The 26131-nt window shown below is 41.4% G+C and overlaps 1 protein-coding gene across 2 annotated transcripts in view; it reads left to right on the plus strand.

Moving 5' to 3' along the window:
* Positions 1 to 26131, plus strand: part of LOC121271794 (myosin-9-like) — a 188674-nt gene that overhangs the window by 18309 nt on the left and 144234 nt on the right. For both annotated transcript variants that reach the window (XM_041178075.1, XM_041178076.1), the window contains exons 2-3: positions 6999 to 7349; positions 18621 to 18777. In XM_041178075.1, coding sequence (XP_041034009.1) covers positions 7017 to 7349; positions 18621 to 18777 — 490 coding nt within the window. In that variant the 5' untranslated portion in view covers positions 6999 to 7016. The remainder of the gene's footprint in view (positions 1 to 6998; positions 7350 to 18620; positions 18778 to 26131) is intronic.

Below are 26131 nucleotides of genomic sequence, written 5' to 3' on the forward strand. Positions count from 1 at the left end.
TATGCGGTTCAAGCAAAAACTCCTGGCTGTTATATTCATAACTGCCTTAATACCTGTCCTGCTACCTTCAGGGATTTGTGGCATGCACTCCAAGATTCCCTCAAACTTCTCAAAATTCTACCATTTGTGTATTTCCTTGCCTTTTCCCTTCTGCAAATGTGTTATCATGCCCTTTTCGAGATTGAATTCCATTTACCACTTTTCTAAGCACCTTGCCAGTCTTATAGACATCTTCCTGCAGTCTATAGCTCTTCTCATGATCAATCACACAGCCAATTTTTGTATCATCTCCAAAGTTCCTGATCATGGCTCCTGCACTTAAGTCTAGCTTATTGATGTATACCACACAAAGTAAGGCACCTAGAATAAGCCCTGCGGAACCCCAATGTAAACAGCTGTCCAGCCACAAAAGCAGCTGTTGGCCATTACTGTTTGACCCAATTTTAGATCCAACTTGTCACTTTTCTTTGGATCCTCTGGGCTTTCACTTTTATGACTTGTGTGCCATGTAGGACCATGTCCGAAGCCTTGCTAAAATCCATAAAGACTACATGAAATGTGCTACCCTCATCGATCCTACTTGCTACCTCCTCAAAATCTTCCCTTCACAAATCCATGCTGATAGCACTTGATTAATATAAGCCTAAGTGACATTACTTTCCCTCAAACTTTTCCAATAATTTGCCCACCACCAACAACCTCACTTGGTCTATCATTTTCTGCCTTTTTACTCTTCCTTATCAAACCTTGTAATCATCTGAAAAACTTCAAGTAGATCCCACCTTATTTTTTATAAGCTACACGGAATACAAGCCTAGTCTATGCTAACTATCATTGTGATTTAACCTTTTTTAGCGACAGGCATCGTTCTGGTAAATCTGTGCTGCACCCTTCCAATATATCCTTCCTCGGATCCAGTGCCCAGAACTGAATTGTGGTCTAGCCAGAGCTTACAAAGTTTTATCATAACTTCCACCCCTATGTATTCCAACCCACTTGAGATAAAGGCTAAAATTCCATTGTTTTGTTATTTATATAACATATCTATCTTCTAGGTATTTTAGTGATTTCTGTACATGGACCCCTAAACCTCTTCGCTCCACAGCTTCTAACTTCTCACCATTCAGAAAATACTCCGATTTACTTACCTTGGATTGGAACTGGATGGCCTCTTGCTTTCCCACGCTGAACTTCACCTAACAGTTTTGCCCACTCAATTAATGGTGGCGTAGTGGTAATGTCACTTGTCTAATAATCCAGAGGCCCAGGCTAATGATTTGGGGTCATGTTTTCAAATCTGCCATGGCGGCTGGTGGAATTTAAATTCAATTAATTAAATCTGAAAGCTAGCCTCGGTAATGGTGACCGTGAAACTATCATTGATTGTCGTAAATAACCACCTGGTTCACTAATATCCTTCAGGGAAGGAAATCTGCCATTCTTACTCTTCCTGGCTCACATGTGACCCCAATAATGTAGTTGACTCTTATGGCTGGGCCAGCCTTTATTGCCCATCCCTGGTTGCCCTTGAGAAGGTGGTGGTGAGCTGTAGCCTTGAACCCCTGCAGTCCATATGGTGTAGGTACACCCACAGTTCTGTTAGGAAGGGAGCTCCAGGATTTTAACCCAGTGACAATGAAGGAATGGCGATACATTTCCAAGTCAGGATGGCGAGTGACTTTGAGGGGAACTTCCAGGTGGTGGTGTTCCCATTTATCTGCTGCCCTTATCCTTCTAGATGGTAGTGGTCATGAGTTTGGAGGGTGCTGTCTAATAATGGTGAATTCCTGCAGTGCATGTTGTAGGTGGTACACACTGTGACTACTGTGTTGGTGGTGGAGAGAGTGAATGTTTGTGGATGTGATGCCAATCAAGTGGACTGATTTGTCCTGGACAGTGCCCAGCTTCTTGAGTGTTATGGGAGCTACACTCATCCAGGCAGGTGGGGAGTATTCCATCACACTCCTGACTTGTGCCTTTATAGATGGTGGACAGGCTTTGGGGAGTCAGGAGGTGGGTTACTCGTCGTACGAATCCTAGCCTCTGATCTGCTCTTGTAGCCACTGTATTTATATGGCTAGTCCAGTTCAGTTTCTGATCAATGATAAACCCCAGGTTGTTGATAGTGGGGGATTCAGTGATGGTAATGCCATAGATTATCAAGAGAAGATGGTTGGACTCTCTCTTATTGGAGATAGTCATTGCCTGACACTTGTGTGGCATGAATGTTACTTGCCACTTGTCAGCCCAAGTCTGGATATTGTCCAGACCTTGCTGCATTTGGACATGGACTCCTTCAGTATCTGAGGAGTTGCAAATGGTGCTGAACATGGTGCAATCATCAGCGAACATCCCCACGTCTGACCTTAATGGCAGGAAGGTCATTGATGAAGCAGCTGAAGATGGTTGGACACTACCCTGAGGAACTCCTGTGGTGATGTCCTGGAGCTGAGATGATTGACCTCCAACAACCGCAACCATCTTCCTTTGTGCTAGGTATGACTAGGTTTTTTTCCCCCTGATTTCCATTAACTCCAGTTTTGCTAGGGTTCCTTGATGCCACACTTCGTCAAATGTAGCCTTGATATCAAGGGCAGTCAGTCTCACCTCACCTCAGGAGTTCAGCTCTTTTTGTCCATGTTTGAACTAAGGCTGTAATGAGTTTAGGAGTTGAGTGGCGGAACCCAAACTGGGCGTTAGTGAGCAGTTTATTGCTAAGCAGGTGCTGCTTGATAGCACTGTTGATGGCCTCTTCCATCACTTTACTGATGAAGGAGAGTAGACTGATGGTAATTGGCTGGGTTGGATTTGTCCTGCTTTTTGTGTACAGGACATACCTGGGCAATTTTCCACATAGCCAGGTAGATGCCAGTGTTTAGATGTACTGGAACAGCTTGGCTTGGCAAGTTCTGGAGCACAGGTCTTCAGTACTGTTGCCAGAATACTTTTGGGGTCCATAGCATTTGCAGTATCCAGTGCCTTCAGCTGTTTCTTGATATCACGTGGAGTGAATCAAATTGGCTGAAGCCTGGCACCTGTGATGCAGGAGACCTCCGAAGGAGGCCGAGATTGATCATCCGCTGGGCACTTTTGACTTAAGATTTTAGCAAATGCTTCAGGCTTACTTTTGCAGTGATGTGCTGGGCATCTCTATCATTGAGGATGGGGATATTTGCGGAGCCGTCTCCTGCAGGGAATTATTTAATTGTCCTCCACCATTCACTACTGGATGTGGCAGGACTGCAGAGCTTAGATCCGATGCTGCCAGACCTGCTGAGTTTTTCCAGGTAATTCTGTTTTTGTTTTGGATTTCCAGCATCCGCAGTTTTTTTGTTTTTATCTTAGATCTGATCTGTTGGTTGTGGAATCGTGTAGCCCTGTCTATCCCTTGCTGCTTATGCTGTTTGGCGCACAAGTATTTGTGTTATAGGTTCACCAGGTTGACACCTCATTTTTAGGTATGGTTGGTGCTGCTCCTGGCATGACCCTCCTGCACTCATCATTGAACCAGGGTTGATCCCCTGCTTGATGGCAATGATAGCGTGGGGAATAGACAGGACCATGAGGTTACAGATTGTGTTCGAGTATAATTCTGCTGCTGCAGATGGCCCACAGTGCCTCATGCATGCCCAGTCTTGAGTTGCTAGATCTTTGAGAAATCTATCCCATTTAGCACGGTGGTAGTGCCGCACAACACAATGGAGGGTACCCTCAATGTTAAGGCAGGACTTTGTCGCCGCAGTGACTGTGTGGTGATCACTCCTACTGATATTGTTATGGACAAATGCATCTGTGGCAGGCAGATTGGTGAGAATGAGATCAAGTATGTTTTTCCCTCTTGTTGGTTCCTTCACCATCTGTCACAGCCCCAGTCTAGCAGCTATGTCATTTAGAGCTTGGTCAGTAGTGGTGCTACCAAGCTACTCTTGGTGATGGACATTGAAGTCTCCCACCCACAGCACATTCTGTGCCCTTGCCACCCTCAGTGCTTCCTTCAAGTGGTGTTCAACATGGAGGAGCACTGATTCATCAGCTGAGGGAGGGTGGTACATGGTAATCAGCAGGAGGTTTCCTTGCGTATGTTTGACCTGATGCCATGAGACTTCATGGGGTCCGGAGTCGATGTTGAGGACTCCCAGGGCAACTCCCTCCTGACTGTATACCACTGTGCCACTACCTCTGCTGGGCCTGTCCTGCTGGTGAGATGTCCTACCTGTCCAGGGATGGTGATGGTGGTGTCTGGGGCATTATCTGTAAGTTATGATTCCGTGAGGATGATTATGTCAGACTGTTGCTTGACTAGACAGTGAGACAGCTCTCTCAAGTTTGGCAATAGCCCCCTGATAGTTAGGAGGACTTTTGCAGGGTTGACAGGGTTGAGATTGCTGTTGTCGCTTCCAGTGGTCCGTCTGGTTTCATTTTTTTGTGACTTTATAGCAGTTTGTTACAACTGAGTGGCTTGCTAGAGTGGCATGTAAGATTCACATATAGAGCAGGCCAGACCAGGGAAGGACGACAGATTTCCGCCCCTAAAGGGCATTAGTGAACTAGATGGGTTTTTTTTTTACAACAATTGACAATGGTTCTATGGTCATTGTTAGACTTTTAATTCCAGGTTTTTATTGTCCATCTGCCATGGTGGGATTTGAACCCGATTGCCCCAGAGCATTACCCTGGGTCTCTGGATTACTAGTCCAGCGACAATACCACTAAGCTATCGCCTCCCCTTTATGGCGCACTGTCTCTTCATCAAAGTCATTGACAATTATAGTGCAAAGCTCAGACACCAGTATAGATCCCTGAAGACCATCATTAGATGCATCCTACCCATTATCCCTATTCTCTGTTTCCTATTACCAAACCAATGTTAATGTATTGACTCCGTCTCCATATGCTTTCATATTTGCTAAGTCACTTGTGTAGAAGCTTGTTGAATACCTTTTGAAAGTCTATATAAGTATCATCCTTAAAAACTCCCTTATCTACCACACTAGTGACCTCCTTAAAAAAAAATTACATATGTTAGTTAGACATAACTTTCTCTTTATAAATCCATACCTTGCTGTCTTTAACCAGTTAATGTTTATGCAAATGCTCAATCATTGCCCAGTAATTTCTGGTAGAGTCTTTCTTTTTGCTTTATCAAGATGCAATTCATGTAACCAAATTCAGAGCATTTCAGTGCACTTGGCCACAAACCAAGTTTGGAGACTACTGAAGTATACATTGTGTTAACTGGAGTTTAACCAGATGAAATTGTGGAGCCTACCAGCAGAGTCCTGGTGAATTTTCTGTTGCTTGTCCAGCAGGGATAATTTTCCCAGCTATGGCATTAGCTTGCAGGGATATCTGGAGCCAAGTGAGAAGAACCTAGTTATTAAAATTGATTAAAACTTCAGTATAGTAATGAGGGAATGCTGCATTATTGGAGGCACCATTGTATGTATAGATGTCTCAACCCAGAATAGTTGACATGGCCTGGATTTAAACGGATGTTATGTGAAAACAGGTACGATGAGTATAATTCTGTAATTTGTTCTGTAGGCAAACTGAACATTGCTTTATTACTCGGGGGAGTTGACCGCAAATGAAACTGGAAATGAGATGTAAATGTGGAAGTTGCAAGATCTGTTTTCTGAATGGGATTGGGTGCATGCATCCTCATATATTTAGCACTTTTTTATGTAAATGCCCTAAATATAAACTTCCAAAGTTCTCTTTATTCATAAATTGTTCCTTTAGATGGAAAATTGTGTGTGCCACACCTCTATTTGAGAAAGCTGAGAGGGAAACTAGGGAATTATAAACCCCTTAGCCTAACGTGTGTTGGGGAAATTGTTAGAGTTCATAATTAAGGATAAGGTGACTAAACATCTTAATTTTTCAGTTGATCAGAGAGAACCAACATGGATTTGTCAAGGGTTAGGTCATGCTTGCCAAATCTGCACGTTTTGAAGAGGTGACTAAAGTAGTGGACAGCAAAATGTCTATGGATATTATTTGGACGAACTTCCAAGGCATTTGAGAGTCCCTCCTAAGAAATCACTGAAGCTCATTGAATTGAAAGGAGATTATTGACCTGGTTATGGAATTGGTTGAGTGGAAGGAGATAATGAGCAGGTACTGTAATAGGCAGGATGTGACTAGTGGTGTCACATAAGGACCCATTTTGAGGCCTCAACTATTTAGTGTATTTATTAACAACTTAGATGTGGGGACAGAAAACCACATATCTAAGTGTGTCTAATACAAAGATAGGTGGTAGAAGCAGAGTAGATAGGAGAGTAAAATTACAATATGATATTGATAGATTGAGTGGCCAAAACTCTGGTAAATGGATTTCAATACAGGCAAATGCAATGTCATCTGCTTTGGACTTAAAAAGGATAGAATGGGGTATTTTCTAAATGGTGAAAAGCTATATATAGTAGAGGCCCAAAGAGACATGGTGGTCCAGGAGCACAGATCATTAAAATGTTATGAACAGGTACAGAAAATAATCAAAAAGGCCAATGGAAAAATGGCCTTTCTATCTAGAGGACTAGAATGCAAGAAATTCAACCTTCCCCTAACTAGACCTCATTAAAGCACTTGACTGAATGTGACATCAAGGAGCCTAGTAAAATTGCAGTCAGTGGGAACTGAGGAGGACTCCATTGGCTGGAGTTGTACTTGGCGCAAGGGAAGATGGTTGTAGTTGTTGGAGGCCAAACATCTTAGCTCCAGACCAAAGGTCCACGACTCTCCTGAGTTTCTCCATCTCTCAGTCCTAAATGGCTGACTTCTTATCCTGAGACTATGATCCCTAGTTCTTGTCTTCAGCAGCATCTCAGCATCTACCCTGTAGAACCATCTTATAAGTTTATTTGTCAGTCAAAATAAATGATCATTTCCTTTTTTTGTGTATATAGAGTATTTCTCTTATTTTTCATATTGCTGTCATTGCCAAAAGTGTAGCTTCGACATGTGGGTGACCTGTTTTTTTTTTTAAATTGCAGGTCTCCAGTTCAGTCATAATGGCTCAACGGGATGCAGAGCGATATCTCTATGTGGACAAAAATGTCATCAATAACCCATTGACACAGGCTGACTGGGCAGCAAAAAAACTGGTGTGGGTGCCCTCAGACCGTCATGGATTTGAGGCTGCCAGCCTCAAGGAGGAAATTGGTGATGAAGCAGTACTTGAGTTGGTAGAAAATGGCAAGAAAGTCAAAGTCAACAAGGATGACATCCAGAAGATGAACCCGCCCAAGTTCTCCAAGGTGGAAGACATGGCAGAGCTGACTTGCCTGAATGAGGCTTCTGTCCTGCACAATTTGAAAGAGCGTTACTACTCAGGGCTAATCTATGTAAGTTTTTATTGTGCAATTGCTCAATTTTGTCAATTCTTCTGGATTCTTTGTGATTTTTAACATTTGTCATCATGTATTTTCCACTCTGTTTCAAATATCTCTGATTTATGAGCATAAAAGACAGGGAAAAAAAACACTGGCCCATCAATCTTGTCTCATTCTCACATGATGAAACATGCACCATTAAAGGACAAGGGAATTGGGAATTTTTATACTGAAAAATGTAGATTGAGTGTTATAACCAATTTCTTTAAGGGATAAGATTCTGTCCAATTGGACAGCTTATTTGAGCTAGACCGGCAGATGAGGACTAGGGCTATCAGTACAAGATTAGGGGAGGAAAAAAATCGCCCAATTTAGAAAAACATCTTTCCAAATTTCTTTTCAAGCTCTGAAGGAAATTAAACAAACTGCATGGTGATTGGAATCATGCGTCCCAGTTAACCCAGCTACCTTCTGTAACATAAGCTGTCTTTCACTGTCTGGGACTTAATCCGCACTTGCTACACAAGCTGGCAGCCCATTTCCAAGATAATTGGCATTGCAGATAGTACTACTTCCTGGTATCTAATCCACCTCTGCTTTCATAACTTGTAAGAACAAAGCATATAGGAGCAGATGTCGACCATTCAGCCCTTGAGCTTGCTCCCCATTCTATAAGATCATGGCTGGTCTTTCCCCTCCACTCCACCTTCCAGTACTGTGCCCATATCGTTTGATTCCCTTAGCATTCTATTGATCTCTGCTCGGAATATACTCAACTGAGCATTCACAGTGCTCCAGAGTAGAGAATTCTAAAGACAAATGAAGAAATTTCTCCTTACCTCAGTTCTTAATGGCTTGCTGCCTATTCTGAAACTGACTCCTAGTTCCATTACTTCCTAGCCGGGGAGAATGTTCTCCCCCAACATCCACCTTGTCCAATCCCCTTAGAGTTTCATATGTTTTAACGAAAACCCTTTTAATTCTTCATAACCTTTTTAATTCTTCATAACTAATCTTGTACTGATGATCCTAGTCGTCCTCTGCCAATCTAAATCAAATAAGCTGTACATTTGGACATAATTTTATCCCTTATTTTAAAAATATTGGATACAACCTTCAATCTACAATTTTCGGTGTAAACAGTCCCAATTCCCTGGTCCTTTTTTGATAAATAAGGGCTCTTAAACTGGGTATTGATCAAGTAGCTCTTCTTGTGTTTTGATATCCTTTGACATATGAGGGCACAGAAATGTATTTTACGTGTGGATGAACCAAAGCTTCTACAAGGTAAGAATTGTATATTTACTTGTCCCAGCTATCTACCCCAGCATAAGATCATAAGGAATAGGGGCCGAAGTAGACCATTCAACTTGCTCCACCATTCAATAAGTTAATGGCTGATTTGATTGTGGCCTTAACTCAACTTTCCTACCTGTCCCCATGAGCCTTAACTTCCTTGTTGATTAAAAATCTGCCTAACTTAGTCTTGATATATTCAATGGTCCAGCCTCCACTGCTCTCTAGGGAAGAGAATTCCAAAGACTAACAATCCTCAGAAGAGGATTCTTGACTGTATCTAAAATGGGAGACCCCTCTATTTTTCAACTGTGCCCCTGTTCTTGATTTCCCCCATGAGTTGCAGCATCTACCCTGTCAAGCTCACTCAATCTTTTGTGTTTCAGTGAGATCAGCTCTCATTCTTTTAAGCCCAAGCTGCTCAACCTTTCCTCATAAGGCAACCCCTTATGAGAAAGCATACGATGCAGCGAAGAGCAGTGGGAAACCAGGGGATTGGGAAGCCTACAAAGACCAACAGAGGACAACTAAAAAAGAAATAAGGAGGGAGAAGATTAAATATGAGGGTAAACTAGCCAGTAATATAAAAGAAGATTGCAAGAGTTTTTTGAGATATAAAGCGTAAAAGAGAGGCAAAAGAGGACATTGGGCCACTGGAAAATGACGCTGGAGAAGTAGTAGCGGCGAACAAAGAAATGGTGGAGGAACTGAATAGGTACTTTGCGTCAGTATTCACAGTGGAAGACCCGAGTGACATCCCCAAAGCTCGAGAGTCAGGGGACAGAGGTGAGTATGGTGGCCATTACCAAGCAGAAGGTGTTAGGAAAACTGAAAGGTCTGAAGATGGATAAATCACTTGGACCAGATGGATTACACCCCAGAGTTCTGAAGGAGATAGCTGAAGAGATAGTGGAGGCGTTAGTGGCGATCTTTCAGGAATCACTGGAGTCAGGGAGGGTCCCAGAGGACTGGAAAATCGCTAATGTAACCCCACTGTTTAAGAAGGGAGTGAGGCAAAAGATGGGAAATTACAGGCCGATTAGCCTGACCTTGGTCGTTGGTAAGATTTTAGAGCCAATTATTAAGGATGAGATTTCAGAATACTTGGAAGTGCATGGTAAAATCGGGCAAAGTCAGCATGGTTTCGTCAAGGGGAGGTCATGCCTTACAAACCTGTTAGAATTCTTTGAGGAGGTAACGAGTAGGTGAGACAAAGGAGAGCCAATGGGTGTTATCTACTTGGACTTTCAGAACGCCTTTGTCAAAGCGCCACTCAGGACACTGCTCAGTAAGGTAAGAGCCCATGGTGTTAGAGGCAAGGTACTAGCATGGATAGAAGATTGGCTGTCTGGCAGGAGGCAGAGAGTGGGGTTAAGGGGGTCCTTCTCAGGATGGCGGCCGGTGACTAGTGGAGTTCCGCAGGTGTCAGTGTTGGGACACAACTTTTCACTTTATACAGTAATGATCTAGATGAAGAAACTGAGGGCATCCTGGCTAAGTTTGCAGATGATACAAAGATAGGTGGAGGGACAAGTAGTATTGAGGAGGTGGGGAGGCTGCAGAAGGATTTGGACAGGTTAAGAGAATGGGTAAATAAGTGGCAGATTGAATACAACGTGGGGAAGTGTGAGGTCATGCACCTTGGTAAGAAGAATAGAGGCATAGACTATTTTCTAAATGGGGAGAGAATTCAGAAGTCTGGAGTGCAAAGGGACTTGGGAGTCCTAGTCCAGGATTCTCTTAATGTTAACTTGCAAGTTGAGTCAGTAGTTAGGAAGGCAAATGCAATGTTGGCATTTATTTTGAGAGGACTAGAATATAAAAGCAGGGATGTGCTGCTGAGGCTTTATAAGGCTCTGCTCAGATCACATTTAGGATATTGAGAGCAATTTTGGACCCCGTATCTCAGGAAGGATGTTCTGGCCCTGGAGAGGGTCCAGAGGAGGTTCACGAGAACGATCCCAGGAATGAAAGGCTTAACATATGAGGAATGTTTGAGGACTCTGAGTCTATACTCGATGGAGTTTAGAAGGATGAGGGGGGATCTGATTGAAACTTACAGAATACTGAAAGTCCTGGATAGAGTGGACTTGGGGAAGATGTTTCCATTAGTAGGAGAGACTAGGACTTGAGGGCACAGCCTCAGAGTAAAGGGAAGACCTTTTAGAACAGAGATGAGGAGGAACTTGTTTAGCCAGAGAGTGGTGAATCTATTGAATTCATTGCCACAGAAGGCTGTGGAGGCCAGGTCATTGAGTGTATTTAAGACAGAGATAGATAGATAGATTCTTGATTGGTAAGGGGATCAAAGATTACGGGGAGAAGGCGGGAGAATGGGGTTGGGAAACTTATCAGCCATGATTGAATGGCGGAGCAGACTCGATGGGCCGAATGGCCTAATTTCTGCTCCTATGTCTTATGGTCTTCAACCCAAGAATCAGCCTAATGAACCTTTTCAGAACTGCTTCCAATGCAACTATGTCCTTCCTTAAGTAAGGTGACCAAAACTGTGCACAGCACTTCAGGTGTGGCCTCACCAACGCACTGTACAGATATAGCAAGATATCCATACTTTTATACTCCATCTCCCTTGCAATAAAAGCCAACATTTCATCTGCCTTCAATTACCTGCTGTATCTGCATGCTAACTTTGTGATTTAATATACAAGGGCACCCAGATCCCCCTCTAATGGTGCAATCTTTTTGCAAAAAAAAACTTTATTCATAAAATATCTAAAAGAACATTCCAAAGCACTCCAAAATTGCCATCACAAAGTGCAATGATATTCACATTTTCTACATTTTAAAAAATTAATTCATGGGATGTGGCCGTCCTAGGCCAGCATTTATTGCCCATCCCTAATGGCCCTAGGAAAGGTGATGGTGAGCTGCTGATTTGAACTGCTGCATTTCATATGGTGTAGGTGCACCCACAGTGCTGTTAGGGAAAGAGTTCCAGGATCTTGACCCAGCGACAATGAAGGAACAGTGATATATTTCCAAGTTAGGATGGTGAGTGGCTTGGAGGGGAACTTCCAGGTGGTCGTGTTCCCTTTCCCTTATAGTTGGTGATGGTTGTGGGTTTGGAAGGTGCTGCCTAAGGAGCCTTGGTGAGTTCCTGGAGTGCATCTTGTACATGGTACACACTGCTGCCAGAGTGCATCGGTGGTAGAGGGAGTGAATGTTTGTGAATTGGTGCCAATCAAGTGGGCTGCTTTGTCCTGGATAGTGTCACGCTTCTTGAGTGTTGGAGTTGCACTCATTCAGCCAAGTGGAGAGTATTCCATCATACTTCTGACTTGTGCCTTGTAGACAGTGGACAGGCTTTGGGGAGTTGGGAGGTGAGTTATTCGCCCAGAGTTTCTAGCTTCTGACCTCTTGTAACCACAGTATTTGTATGGCTGGTTCATTTCAGTTTTTGGTCAATGGTAACCCCCAGGATGTTGATAGTGGGGGATTTAGTGATGGTGATGCCATTGAATGTCAAGGGGTGATGGTTAGATTCTCTCTTGTTGGAGATGGTCATTGCCCACCACTTTTGTGGTGCAAATGTTACTTGCCACTTGTCAGCCCAAGCATGGTCTTGCTGCATTTGGACCATGGACTGACTCCAATAGTGTGGAGCTTTGTGCAATCATCAGCAAACAGCACTTTTGAGCTTATGGTGGAAGGAAGGTCATTGACAAAGCAGCTGAAGATGATTGGGCCTAGGACAGTACCCTGAGGAACTCCTGCAGTGATGTCTTGGAACTGAGATGATTGACCTCCAACAACCACAACCATCTTCCTTTGTGCTAGGGATGACTCCAATCAGCAGAGAGTTTTCCCCCTGACTCCAGTTTCGCTAGGGCTCCGTGATGTCAAGGGCTGTCACTCTCATCTCACCTTGGGAGTTCAGCTCTTTTGTCCATATTTGAACCAAGGATGTGATGAGGTCAGGAGCTTAGTGGCTCTGCCGGAACCCAAACTGAGCGTCAGCGAGCAAGTTATTACTAAGCATGTGCCTCTTGATAGCATGGTTGATGACCCCTTCCATCACTTTACTGATGATCAAGAGTATACTGATGGAGTGGTGTTGTAGCTGTACTGGAACAGCTTGGCTAGGGACGTGACAAGTTTTGGAGCACAAGTCTTCAGTATTGTTGCCGAAATATTGTCGGGGCCCATAACCTTTACAGCATCCAGTTTCTGTTTCTTGATATCACGTGGAGTGATTAAAATTGGCTGAAGACTGGCATCTAGGAGGAGAAGGCCACGATGAACATCCACTCGGTACTTCTGGCTGAAGATTTTTGCAAATGCTTCAGCCTTCTCTTTTTGTCAAGAAGTTGACAGCTAGTACCCATTGCTGAATCACTACAACTCTCCAAGGTCACTGCGCTCCTCCAATTCTGGCCTCTTGATTTCCATCACTCCATCATTGGTGGCTGTGCCTTAGCTGCCTGGGTCCTAAGCTCTGGAATTCCCTCCTTAAACCTCTCTGTCTCTCTTTGTCCCCTCCTTTATGCTATTGCTTAAAGCTCCATAGGCCCCTGCCCATCTGCTCCTGCACATACTTTTACCCCTACGCTCTCAAGCCCTAGTCCTTCCCAAATCCCATTGACCCTGTGGCCCTAGCTTTTCAAATCACGTGAGTGGTCTCCATCCAGTTTTTTTTTTCTGACAATCCCCCACTATGCTTTCTAGTGCAAAATCTCCATATTCTCTGACCTCTAAATTGCTCCCTGCACTGCAGAAATCTCTTTGCTAAGGGTATTGAAAGGTACCATGGAGTTGAGATACAAGTTGGCTATGATCTGATTGAGAGGTGGGAGAATCTTGAGGGGCTGAGTGGCCTCCTCCTGTTCCTGTGGATCATTCTGTCAGTATAAAGAGCAGTGAGAATGTGGAATGTGCTACTACAGTGGTTGAATGCGTTTAGATGCGTTTAAGTAAAGTATGTGAGGGAGAAGGGAATAGATGGTTATGACAGATTTAGATGAGGAAAGATGGGAGGAGGCTCAAGTGGAGCATGAAAACTGGCATGGACTGGTTGGGCTGAATGGCCTGTTTCTGTGCTGTATATCCTACATAATCCTATGAATGACATTTATGACACATGGGACCCATTCTCCAGCATGCCTAGAACTATCTATCATTATATTTGCGGTCAATACTGTATCAATATTAAAGCTTTAATTTACTAATTTTCATTAATCATGAGGCCATTTTATGGTCTTATGAATTCAAAACATGATTTAAAAAATTTCACTCTCCTAATACAATATATGTAGGAATAAGTATAGGTTATTCAGCCCCTCAAACCTGTTCTGCCATTCGTTGAGATCATGTTTGATCCTAACTCCATCTATCAACCTTAGCTCCACATCCCTTGGCTAACAAATCTCTCAATTGCAGCTTTAAAATTAATAGAGCTAGCATCTATTGTTTTTTTGTAAGACAGAGTTCCACAATTTTACTACTGTTTTGTGTGAAGAAGCTTTTCTGACCCCCTCTCCTGAATGACCTGGCTTTGATTTGGAAGGTTATGCCCTCTAGTCCTAGATTCCCTCCAGGTTTCTCTCTCTCTTTGTCCTACTAATTCTTTTCAAAATTCTAAAAGCTTCAATCAAATCACCCCTTGATTTTCTATACTCCAGGGAATACAAGTCCAATTTATGTACCTTCTCAATTTAACCCCCTGGAGCTCTGGTAATGTTTTGAATCTGTGCTGCACTTCGTTCATGGCTTTTCTCTTCTGGGGTGTGGTGCCCAGACCTGTATTGCCAGATGTAGTCTAACCAGGGTTTTTGACAACTGTAGCGAAACTTCCTCCTTTCTGTTCTGGCTCTTAAAAGACAACCATTCCATTGATATTTTTTTGGTACCTGAATCTACATTTTAGTGATTTTGTGTATGTGGATCCCTAAATCTCTTTGGATTGCCACTGTATCATCTATTAGATTAAACCGTTATTAGATTATGGTTTCAACACTTCTGTAAATTTGGATTGTCACTCTTTTGTGTGAGGCAGTGATGAAACATAATTTGCATTGCACTTGAGACTGAATGGTTTAACAGTAAGTTTTCACATCTCATTTTCAGATTAGTTAGAATCACAGTTAGGGCCCCATTGCACAATTGGGCTCTAAGTTAATTGCTTACCCTTAGCTTATCAGATTCTGGATGATGTGTGGTCTGCTAATTTAAAAAGAATGAACAGGAAGATGTGCTTCAGAGAATAACAAACTGTTGGGCAGCTGTAAAGAAATAAGGAAGAAACATTTAATAAACATACTGATTGCTTGCATCCTGTTGACTCCAGCTGCTAGGGTATATTATGGGGGTCAAATAGTGTTTTTTGAACAAAATATGAGGGATAACTGCAGTATGCATTTAGCCAAGTGGTAAATGTTTTACCACAGGCTGTTCCAGTAAGTGCTTTGCAATTTCTTTGTTGTAAAGGCTACAATATTTTGAAATTGGAGGGAAGGAGATTTAGATGATGCCTTCTATAGGCCTCCTTAGCAATTCAAGACATGGGACCAAGTCCTGTCCCCCACATCTCTCTTTTGAATAATTCTGTGCATTTCTAAAGATGGCAATTATTTCTAGATTTGCTCAAGTAGTGTACCCCTCATCAGGTAGGAGGGGAGAGAAGTGCATCAATCAAGTTGTGCATGCTGTTCTTTGAATTTTTGGACAGGGCTTATTGAATATTAATCAGGAGTTGCTTACTGAATATTAGTCAGGAGTTGAAAGCCTTGTGTTTTCCTGCTCTACTTTTCTCCTTCCCTCAAGATTTCTGAAACCCTTATTATAGTCATATGAACATGGCTGAGGTCAGTTAACTCTACAGACAGGATTCAAAACTGTGACCTTCTGGACCAACATGGCTTGCCATATACTGTTCTTGGCACTGAGGGCCTAGGTTAGCCTCAGCTAACTTGGTCAGGGTATGGGAAATTTATATCTGAAACCTGGACACTTGGATTAAACTGGTAACTTATAGTGTGCAAATTCACTTTCCCATGTTAAGCAGAAAAGTAAGAGTTGTGGTTTCCTTGTTATTTGCTTCAGTATTGTCTGTTATTGATAGTGGAATTTTCAGGAACCTGCAATTTGTGTTCTATTTCTAGAAATAACATTATTTTTGCATCTAAAAGAAGTGATGTGTTAGATGTAGATAGACCCTTCAATGGAACTGGAGATAGGCCTTTACCCAAAAAGTCACTTTTTTGCTAAGTGCCATGTATTCCCACTGCTTTATTTCAGATTTTAAGCATTTGTTTAGTTGCAGAAATGTTTTGATCCCATTTGTTTGGAAAAGCCATGCAAAGTTCAGGACATTTGAAATTTAAAGTTTATTTTGGACCAGCATTATGCAATCCTTTATTCAGAGGACACCAAAACTCCACCTATTGGTGTTAGAAGAATGGCGAAACAAAAGTTTCAACTTTTCAGTTTAATTATAAACTGATTTGCTCAAAGATGGGTAGTCTGGAATAGCTGCAAAAGAGCATGATAGATTTTCAAAATTGACCACAAACCTCTTCAGGTCACATTTTAACCATTTCTTGTGGTTTGCCTGTATCCCAAACACTACATATGTGATTTGTTAAAGTTTACCTAGTGCATGTAATATGGAAGCCAAATTGACAACACAAACATTTCCAGCACTATACTGAGGGAACAAAATGTCCTGTTTAAAATTAATTTAACTATTACTTTTCTAAAAGGATATTGTAGTGTTGTGGTTATGTTCCTGGACTAGTAATAGAGTTCTTGACTGATAATCTGGAGATGTACATTCATATCTCACCTCAGCAGTTGGGGAATTTAAATTCAGTTAATTAAATAAATATGGAATTAAAAAGCTAGCATCAGTATTGATGATCAAGAAATTATTGGATTATTATAAAAACTTAATTGGTTCACTACCCTTTTATGGAAGGAAATCTGCCAACCTTACTCGGTCTGGCCTCTATGACTCCAGATCCACAACAATGTGCTTGACTCTCAACTGCCCTCTGAAATGGCTTAGCAAGCCACTCAGTTGCAGTCATAGCCTTCTCAAAGGCAATTTAGGATGGACAATAAATACTGGCCTTGCCAATCACACCCACATCCCATGAATGAATTGAAAAAACCTGCAAAGGATAATTTATTGTAACTGATAATGGCATCAAGATTAACAGAGCTCTACACTGTGCCTCAAGCTTAATTAGTTCATTTTCATTTTACTGATTATTTTAGAATTCCAGTTAATTGGTACGTCGCCTAAGCAAAAGAATAAAAATATTCATTTGAATGATGAGAGCAACTGAATGGATACCTGTTGGAACAAACTATAGTTTACACAGATCCATCAGAGAAAACAGGCATGTAAGATCAAACAGTGGGCTGAGTTTGAAATAAATAGTTTTTTACGCTATTCCTCCTTTAGTGGTGACCTAGCAAGTGCATGTAGATATGATTGTCCTGGTGAGAAGCACAAATAACTCAAAAAGAAAAAATACTAGCTTTGAATTAAGCGTGTATGTGTACTTGCTAAGTACATTGCACAGCTAATGGTTTGGGAAAAAATGCAATAATTGTGATTTCCTTGCCTTCCTGTCATCTGACCTTGCATTACTGCCTGTCATTATTATGCCCCTACAAAAGAATGAAGATTATGACTGCCTTATTCATTTGCGGGAAGTCACACAAAACTGAACACTAACACTATACTTAAATTGTCCAGTTTTTCTCCTTACCCTTCCTGCAGTCACTCATTCTTGCTTGGGCATAGTCCTACTGATGTTTACAGCCCTACCTGATTGAAAGAGCAATTTTCACTTATAAGCCGAGAGAAATGCACTTTACACCGACTTTCTGGATCCTGATGAAACGGAGATGTGGGTTGCTCTCCTTTTCACTACAGAGCACTGATAATCAATTATATCACCTACTTCCTTCCTTAAAACTGGAACAGTGCTAGGTGTGTGGCTCAGTAAATCTGTGTTTATTGCCTGAGTCATGGGGAACCAAGCAATTTTAGTTTTACTTTTACATGTTTTCCACCGTATGATGGCTTTAAAATCATAGTTCATGGTATCCTAAATTTCCAACTGAAGAGGATATCTGACTTGAAATTCCATTCAAAATGACAAATCTTAGCTGCATGACTCTATAAACTATGAAAACTATAAACTTAGTTTCAGCAATTTTAGTTTTTGGGGCGTGTATTTTTCACTAAACCTCTAACTTAAGGAAAATTATTTTCTAGTTTCCCTTCAGTGCCTTAAAGGATAAACACGCTTACAAGCATAGTTTTGCAGTTTCTCAGTGCTGGGTATTCTCTATTATCTCCTATGAGTTAACGTTATGCACGTAGAAGCCTTGGTGTAATAATGGGGTATTCAGTGAGTCCCACTCTGAAGTCTGTCCACATATGGCACTGGCTAGTGATCATGAGGAACTTGTGTTTTTCATCACCGCCCTTCCTCTTGAGGGAGCTAAAGTCTTCATTTAATTTCATTAATGTATCGCAATACAATTGACATTAGTGAAAACAGCTGGTTTGACATTTGGTTAACTGTTTTGAAATCAAACTTGGTCACTTTAAGATATTTTGGGCACAAAATCTACCTATTGTGAGTTTTGCAATGGAATACAGTTCTGTTACACAAGAACACCTATTGCTTACCACAATCCGTAAGCATTTAAATAAGTGTTGTCTTGACTATGTAATGTGGTGAAATTTTAACCTGGATACTGAATTGAGAGAGAGCTGGCATCTCTAAACTGGCTGAAGGGACTTAAACTAATAAAAAAAACAAGAACAAACTTGCATCTGTGCAGCACCTTTTCTCACTGGATTAGCCTAGAGTAATTAGAGGAGACATGGGTTTAACATTACTCTTAAGTTTAGCCTTTGCCTTTTAAATATCTTTTAAAACTTAAAATATGCAAGTGTTGGTATAATGTTAATGATAAAAGGTGTTTAACTTTGCCTTTTTTTTTTAGACTTACTCAGGTCTTTTCTGTGTGGTAATCAATCCATACAAGAATCTGCCTATCTACATGGAGGAGATTGTTGAGATGTACAAGGGAAAAAAGCGGCATGAGTTGCCACCTCACATCTATGCCATTGCAGACACTGCATACAGGAGCATGTTGCAAGGTGAGGATTTTGTCTTTGGTAGCCTACAATTACTGAGTTAATACAGCTATGATTGCTTCATTAATATGAAGATCATTCCTCTTTGTTCTGCCTGTAACGCAGGGTAATCTCTGTGCTAATTTAGCACTGCTTACTTATTGGTTTAATATTTTCTGATTTAAATTTTCTCTCTTGGTTTCTTTTGAAGATGTATGACTCCTTGCTAGTGTAGGGTTCCAGGGAACCAGTCATCTGGCATTGGTTCCAGATGTTGCCAATTTATGTATAAGCATCAACAGTGAATGTCAGTAGACTATTTGACTCAAAATAGCAAGCATTTCTGTCCTGAATCATTCATCTCCTGTTATTCACCTTATCCTGTTGTTCACCAATGTCCATGCACTCACATTTCCAGCAGGAGTTGGTGGATAGTGATCTGGAATTGACCCCTGGCTAACTTGTTTTCTGCTTCAACTTTTCAAACATTAAAACTACAAGTTGTGTGGATAGACTGTGGAAATTGAGATTGTTCTTCTTGAAATAGGGAAGGTTAAAGGGTAAAGACTCATACAGACTCGAAACTTTAACTCTGTTTCTCTCTCCACAGATGCTGTCAGACCTGAGTTTTTCCAGCATTTTCGGTTTTATTTCAGATTTCCAGCATCCACAATATTTTGCTTTTATCTTAAGGTTAAGGGGTGGTTTTGTAGAACTTTTCAAAATTGAGGAATTTTGATAAGAGTACATAGGGAAACATTAATTGCAGTGGCGAAAGGGTCAGTAGCCAGAGGACCCAGATTTAAGCTAATTGGCAGAAGAGTCAGAGAGATGAGAATCTTTTAACACAGTGAATTTTGATTTGGGATGTACTGTCTAAAAGGTGATGGAAGATGATTCAGAAGTAACTTTCAAAAGGGAATTTGATATATACTTAAGGAAAAAAACGCAGTGTTATGGGGTAAGAGCAAGGGAGTGGTATCAACTTGATAACTTTCAATGAGCTGGCACAGGCATAATGGGCCAAATAGCCTGTATGCAGGTGAGTCCGAGTAAAGACAAGACAAGCCAAAGTAGCTATCTAAATGTTGATTGAGTTGCTGCCTGTAGTTTTATATGGAAAAAAATCTCAGATGACGCTGCCACCATTTTAAACCCATTAGAGTCATAGAGCCATAGAGGTCTACAACGTAGAAAAAGGCCCTTCAGCCCAACAAGTCTGTGCCGGTCAAACGAGTACCTAACTATTCTAATCTCATTTTCCAGCACTAGGCCCATAGCCTCATTGGTGGATGATATCTCAAAACTGCTTACCCTGAGGTTCTATAATAAATTTATTTTTATAATTCACTATTCTTCATTAGCTTGGAACCTAAAGTAAATTGGGGACTAAAATGTACAATATTAAAAACAAAATGCTGGAAGCCATTATCAGTACAGGCAGTAATTTTGAAGCCAATAGACAAATGCAAGTTTCAGTTGTAGACCATTCTGTTGACCATTTCAGGTTCCACACCTGAAACTTAAATTCTGTTTTCTTCATACCATCTGACCTGTCTTTGGCATAACGTGTTTGGTGCAGATTTCTAGCATCTGCAGGAACTTCTAGTTTGCACAGCGTATTAACTTGGAACGCTGACAATGGTCAGGATGATCTCATCCCTTGTGTGCAGGTTTTTATTGGGTGTGGCAGTGCTGTTTCCCTATTAGAGTGCCTTGAAGCAACATAATGGATAATTAGAAGGAAGGGCAAACTTTCAAATGTGGAATGACTTTGTAGTAGTTAGAATAAACATTTTTTAAAAAGAGTACTATCAATGAACAGGAGTGACCAGAGTCTGTTCTCATTAGAAATAAAGCTTGCCAGAAAATTTTAGATTTACCTTTTGCAGTGTGTCATGACAGCTTTCAAAATAGACCTCTGCCTCTCTCTCCACCCTCAATGACATGAATTACCTTCATTACATGGTAGAATTCAACATGCTGGTGCCTAAATGGACATTTTTTTTAAGGTTGTCTAACAGCTGTTAACAGAAACACTTGTATGTTTTACATTTTTTGTGCTTTATCGCATTGTGCAGAATTGTGAAATTTTCAGCAGTTATTGCCCCTGTCTTAATATCTGAACTCCTCTAAAGAAGCTCCTTTTGACATCCTTCGCACACTAATAGACAGATCAACCAGAGATGATGGATGACATGGTATTCAGTCAGGAGGGTAGCCCTGGGAATTCTGATAATTGTCTCTGGACCCCATAACTCTTATTGCCCATGTTAGACCTGATGCTCTAAAACCCCCTGATTACGACCTACCAACCCTCTTCAGCTGATGACTCAGTGCTTCTCCATGTTGAACACCGTTTGGAAGAATCAGTGAGGATCAAAGGGCACAAAATGTGCTCGGTGGAGGGGATTTCAATGTTTATTGCTAAAAATGGCTTGGTAGCACCACTGCTAACTGGCCTGATGGAGCACTGGAGGGTGTACATGTCAGTCTGGGGCTGCAACAGGTGGTGAGAACACCAACACAAGGGGAAAACCTACTTGACCTCATCCTCATCAGATTTTCCAGTGGCGGGTGCATCTTCCTGTGACACACTATTGGTAGGAGTGACCACTACAGTCCTTGTGGAGATAAAGTCCCATCTTCACACTGAAGATGCACTCCATCATGTTGTGTGCCACAAGCTCCCCACCCATGTTAAATGGGATATATTTAGAATAGATTTAACAACTTAAACTGAGCATCTATGAGGTGTAACGATCATCAGAAGCAGCAAAATTGTACTCCACTGCAATGTATAACCTCATGGCCTGGCATATCCATCATTCTCCTCTTGTGTTAAACCAGGAGACCAACCTCAGTCCAATGAGGAGTGTAGTAGTACATGCCAGCATTGCAGCACCAAATGTATTTGAAACTGAGGTTTCAAGTTGATGAAGCTTCTACGTGGGATTACATCCATGCTAAACAATGGAAGCAGCATTTATAGACAGAGTTAAATGATCCCACACCAATAGATCAGATCAAAGCTAAGTCCTGCCACATCCAATCTTGAATGATGGTGGACAATTAAACACGTAATGAGGAGATGGTTCCATGAGCATACCCAAGCTCAATGATGAAGGAGCCCAGCACGAGGGCTAAAAACTAAGCTGAAGCGCCTGCAGCCACTTTCCGCCAGAGTGGATGATCCATCTTGGTCTCCCCCTGAGGTTTCACAATCATAGATGCCAGTTTTCAGCTAATTCAGTTCATTCTAGGTGATAGAAACAGCTGTGTGCACTGGACACAGCCAAGGCTGTAGGTCTTGACCATATTCCAGCTGTGGTCCTGAAGACATGCTCCAAAACCAGCACCTGCTAGCCAGGAGGTCCAGTACAATTACAACAATGGAATATACTCAATAAGGTGGAAACTGAACTTAGAATGTATTGTGCATAAAAATAAATTCATTCTAGCTGTTACTGCCCCATCAGCCTTTTGTCAGTCAAACATGGGCAAGGAAACTTCCTGCTGATTCCTGCTATCTTTTCACCCCTCTCACCTAGCTGCTGAATCAGTTCTCTCTCTCTCTCTCTCTCTCCCCGCCCCCCATGTTGAAGATCATTGGATAGCAAGTATACAGAGTGTACATCAGTTAGTTACAGCCCTATCACTCTACTCTCTCTAGCCACATTTCACAGTGCAGTCAGTGTATGCCATCTTCAAGGTAGATGCACTACACCAACTTGCCACGGCTTCTTTAATCACAGCTTCCAAACCAGTGGCCTCTACTGTCTGAAAGGACAAGGGTAGCAGGCACATGTGAACCACATCACATCAAAGCTCAACCCGAAGTGGCGCACACCATTTTGACTTTTAAATATGTCACCGTTCCTTCATTGTTGCTGGGTCAAAATCCTGATACTTAACTACCAGCAGTGTTGGAACACCTTCACCACCCAGACTGCAATAGTTCAAGAATGCATATCATCAACACCTTGTCAAGAACAATTGGGGATGGGCAATAAATGTAAGCCCAACCAGTGAGGCCCACATATCATGAATCAAAAAAGTTTTTAAAAAGTTTGAACAAGAGGTATATTTTGTGTAATTTTGATTATTTTCTTAGGACTGCTTTCATTTGCATTTACTGATGCAGTGAACTTGGGTTTGTCCAACCTTTTCACTTGTGGGAGGGGGCAGATTTCCATGTTTTCCTCACTCAAGGGGCCGATGAGCAAATTTCAGAAAGGTATGGTTTGGTACAATATTAAATGTGAATTTCAAAATAAAGTTGAGGTAAGAAGAAAAGGCAATTTGCTCAAATAAAGCAATGTCAAAGCAATAAATTGATAATTTAAAAAACAGTAATTAATAAAGATCACCATTAGAGTGTGAGGGGGACTGAGTATGTTTGTCTGGCTCACTCCCAATCTCTTGATGCTCTCTCACCCTCAGCCTCTGTGAGAGTGGGTGTGATTGTGTGCCTCCGGTCTCTTCCGGCACAGCAACCAGTGTCTTTTGGCGTGGCAGCCGGCCTCCTCCCTGACTCATGAGCCTATCAGCAGCAAACACTGGAGAGGAACGGCCTGTGATTGGAGGAGCAGTTTCTTTCCAAATCTTCCATGCTTACCAGCAATTTTAAAACCGTCTCATGGGCCACATCAGGTCCACAGGCCGCTTGTTGGACAAGTCTGTTAATTGAAGTAGTCGCACTGATGTTTGCTTAGTAAGTGATGGGGAGCAAGGTATGAAGGGATAATCTCCTTTAGTTTGATCCGTGTTCATCCTTGCTCCCAGGCAGTATAAAGGGTATACCTGAGCTACTGGACACTGGTTTCTTCTCTTCATTTCCCATGAAAGAAACATTATTTTACTGTTCCAACTTCTTATCTTCAAGTAACATTTCGGTCAGTTATTTTAATTCAGCAACATTGCTAGTTTTGTTAACTTAGACATTTTTCATCAATGTTAAAATAATTCTTATTGACTTGAGGCATGTGTATTAGCTTCAGGAGGGGAAAGGTGAAAATTAGTAAAATGGGGATGACAGCTGGGGGATTAAAGTGAAAAATGGGATATTGGTTCCAAACAATGCCAGAGGTGTCTTCAGTAGAGAAATTGTAGGATTCTGCTGTCTTTGGTTTTCATGCAGGCATATGTGGGATATATATAGCAGTTTGTCTTGGGGTCTTGCAGAGACATGACAGTTGATCACAAAGCATGCAGAATTTGGTTGTATTTAAAATTCCAGGCATATCACCTTGCAATGCACGGAGTATAGCAGCTTGTTATGACAAGCTGCCTTTTAGCACCAAAGTAGTTGCTGCAGGATATTGAATTTGGGGTTGTATGAGCAGGCTGATGACTCAAGCATGCAGTTCTTTTTTTTTCCTTATATGGTGAAGCTTGACAAACACATCATATGCAAATATAGGTGAAGGATAAGGCTGGCAGTTGTGTGCAGGATGTGGCAAATGAGTGTGGGGGTGGGGTTGGGGAAGGCTCTACAATATTATCCATTTTGTCATGTAATTAAAATCTTACTGACTTCATATATTGTAAAAGTATTTTTACTGAGAATGCCTTAACATTATTCTTGAACCTTCTGCCCTATATAGAACTGAAACAGTCCTGATCAGTTGCAAATAGCATTTTTCATGTGACTGTCTTTCTTGATCTCATCTGCATCTTTGACATGGTATCACCCTATTGCCCTTCAATGACTCTCCTCCACTAATAAAAGCAGAAAACGCTGGAAATATTTTGCAGGTCAGGCAACATCTGTGGAGAGAAAAACAATTAACGTTTTAAGTCTGTGACCTTGCTTGGCTCCAATCTTAACCATTAGCCAATGCTAGGCCGCCTCAAATGATGGCTTTTGGCCCTGTCTGTGCACCATTCCCTCTGGTGTTTCACATGGATCCACCGTCTGCCCCCACCCCTTTCCTTGTCTTGTACATTTGTGAAATCTTCCAAAGGCATGGCGTTGAATTCTACATGTCAAGTGATAACTTGTCTACTTCTCTAGACCCTTGCATTGCCTTTGGTGTTCTGATTGCTTGTCCAACACCCAGTTCTGGATGAGCTGCAATTTCCTCCAACTAAACATTGGGAAGATTGAAACCATTTTCTTTGGCTCCGCACAGTTTCTGAACCCACATTCACTTTTAAGTTTTTAATCAGAAATTTAAAATCTCAGCTGCAAGTGGCTTTAGCAGTAAGGAGGATGCTTCAATAATTCAGTAGCTGTTTCTACTTTTTTAAATCCCTTTACTAAAAATGTCATTAGAATGCATTAAATTGTAAGCATGTGCTATCCCAAATGGCTTGTTAGCTGAAGTGTTGGGCCAAATTTTTTGAGGTTTTAGAATAATTTAGAAAAAATCACTAGAGAAAGAAAGAGGTTTTGGAGAGCAATAACTGAGCAGAAATTGATTTTGGCAGTGGTCAATTTTATTGAAACGTTGTAGAATTTGAAGTTCAATCTTTCTGAAGATTGACATAAGGACACAGTTTAATCTAGGGATAGAAATACTAAGCAGGTCTGGCAGCATCTGTGAATAGAGAAATATTTCAGGTTAACCTAATCTAGAAAGCTGGGTAAGGAATTCAGCATTGGAAATGATTAAAACAATCCAAAATGGATTTATGGTTAAACTATTTTCATGTGTAGAAAATTCTGCAGTATTTTTCTGCAGTCAAATCTTACTTTTCTATACACAGATTTGAAATTAGTTTACTGTTTTATTGACCAGGCAGCACCGTGGAAGTGTTGCACAGTTGGAGAAGCCATCTTTTGAATGACGCTATACTGAGGCCCCATCTGCCTTGTCAGATGTACTTAAATGACTGCACAACAACATTTAAAGAAATGTAGTGGTGTTCTGTGTCCTGGCCAATATTAATTTTTTAAATCCACATCACAAGTATATTATCTGTTCATGTACCTTGATGCTGTTTGTGTGACCTTGCTGTGTGTTCCTCCATTAAAATAGTGACTGCACTTCAGAAATACTTTCTTGGTTGTCAATTGCTTTGAAACATCTTGAGGTCATAAAAGGCATTTCTTAAATACTAGTCCTTTCCTTTTTATTTGTTTTTCCTCAGAAATGGTGAAGGTTCATAAATAACTGCGCACAAGACAATTTGCGAATACTACTACTAATGCAGTTCTTAAGTGTTTATGTCCTTTTGGCTGTTGCCACTTGGGGAAAGGCAGCTAATGCTTATAAATTGCAACTTTACAGATCTGTTGTCTACCTTATTGTGCAAATGTGTCTAGTGCAACTGAGATGATCTTTGCTCAGCCTGTAAATGGGCATTTTATTGACTGTTTGCTGAAGTGGCTGTCGCAAAATAAGTGACTTGTGCGAGCATACGCTTTGTTTTG

Source organism: Carcharodon carcharias, chromosome 31 (genome assembly GCF_017639515.1).
Source record: "Carcharodon carcharias isolate sCarCar2 chromosome 31, sCarCar2.pri, whole genome shotgun sequence".
Classification (NCBI taxonomy): Eukaryota; Metazoa; Chordata; class Chondrichthyes; order Lamniformes; family Lamnidae; genus Carcharodon; species Carcharodon carcharias.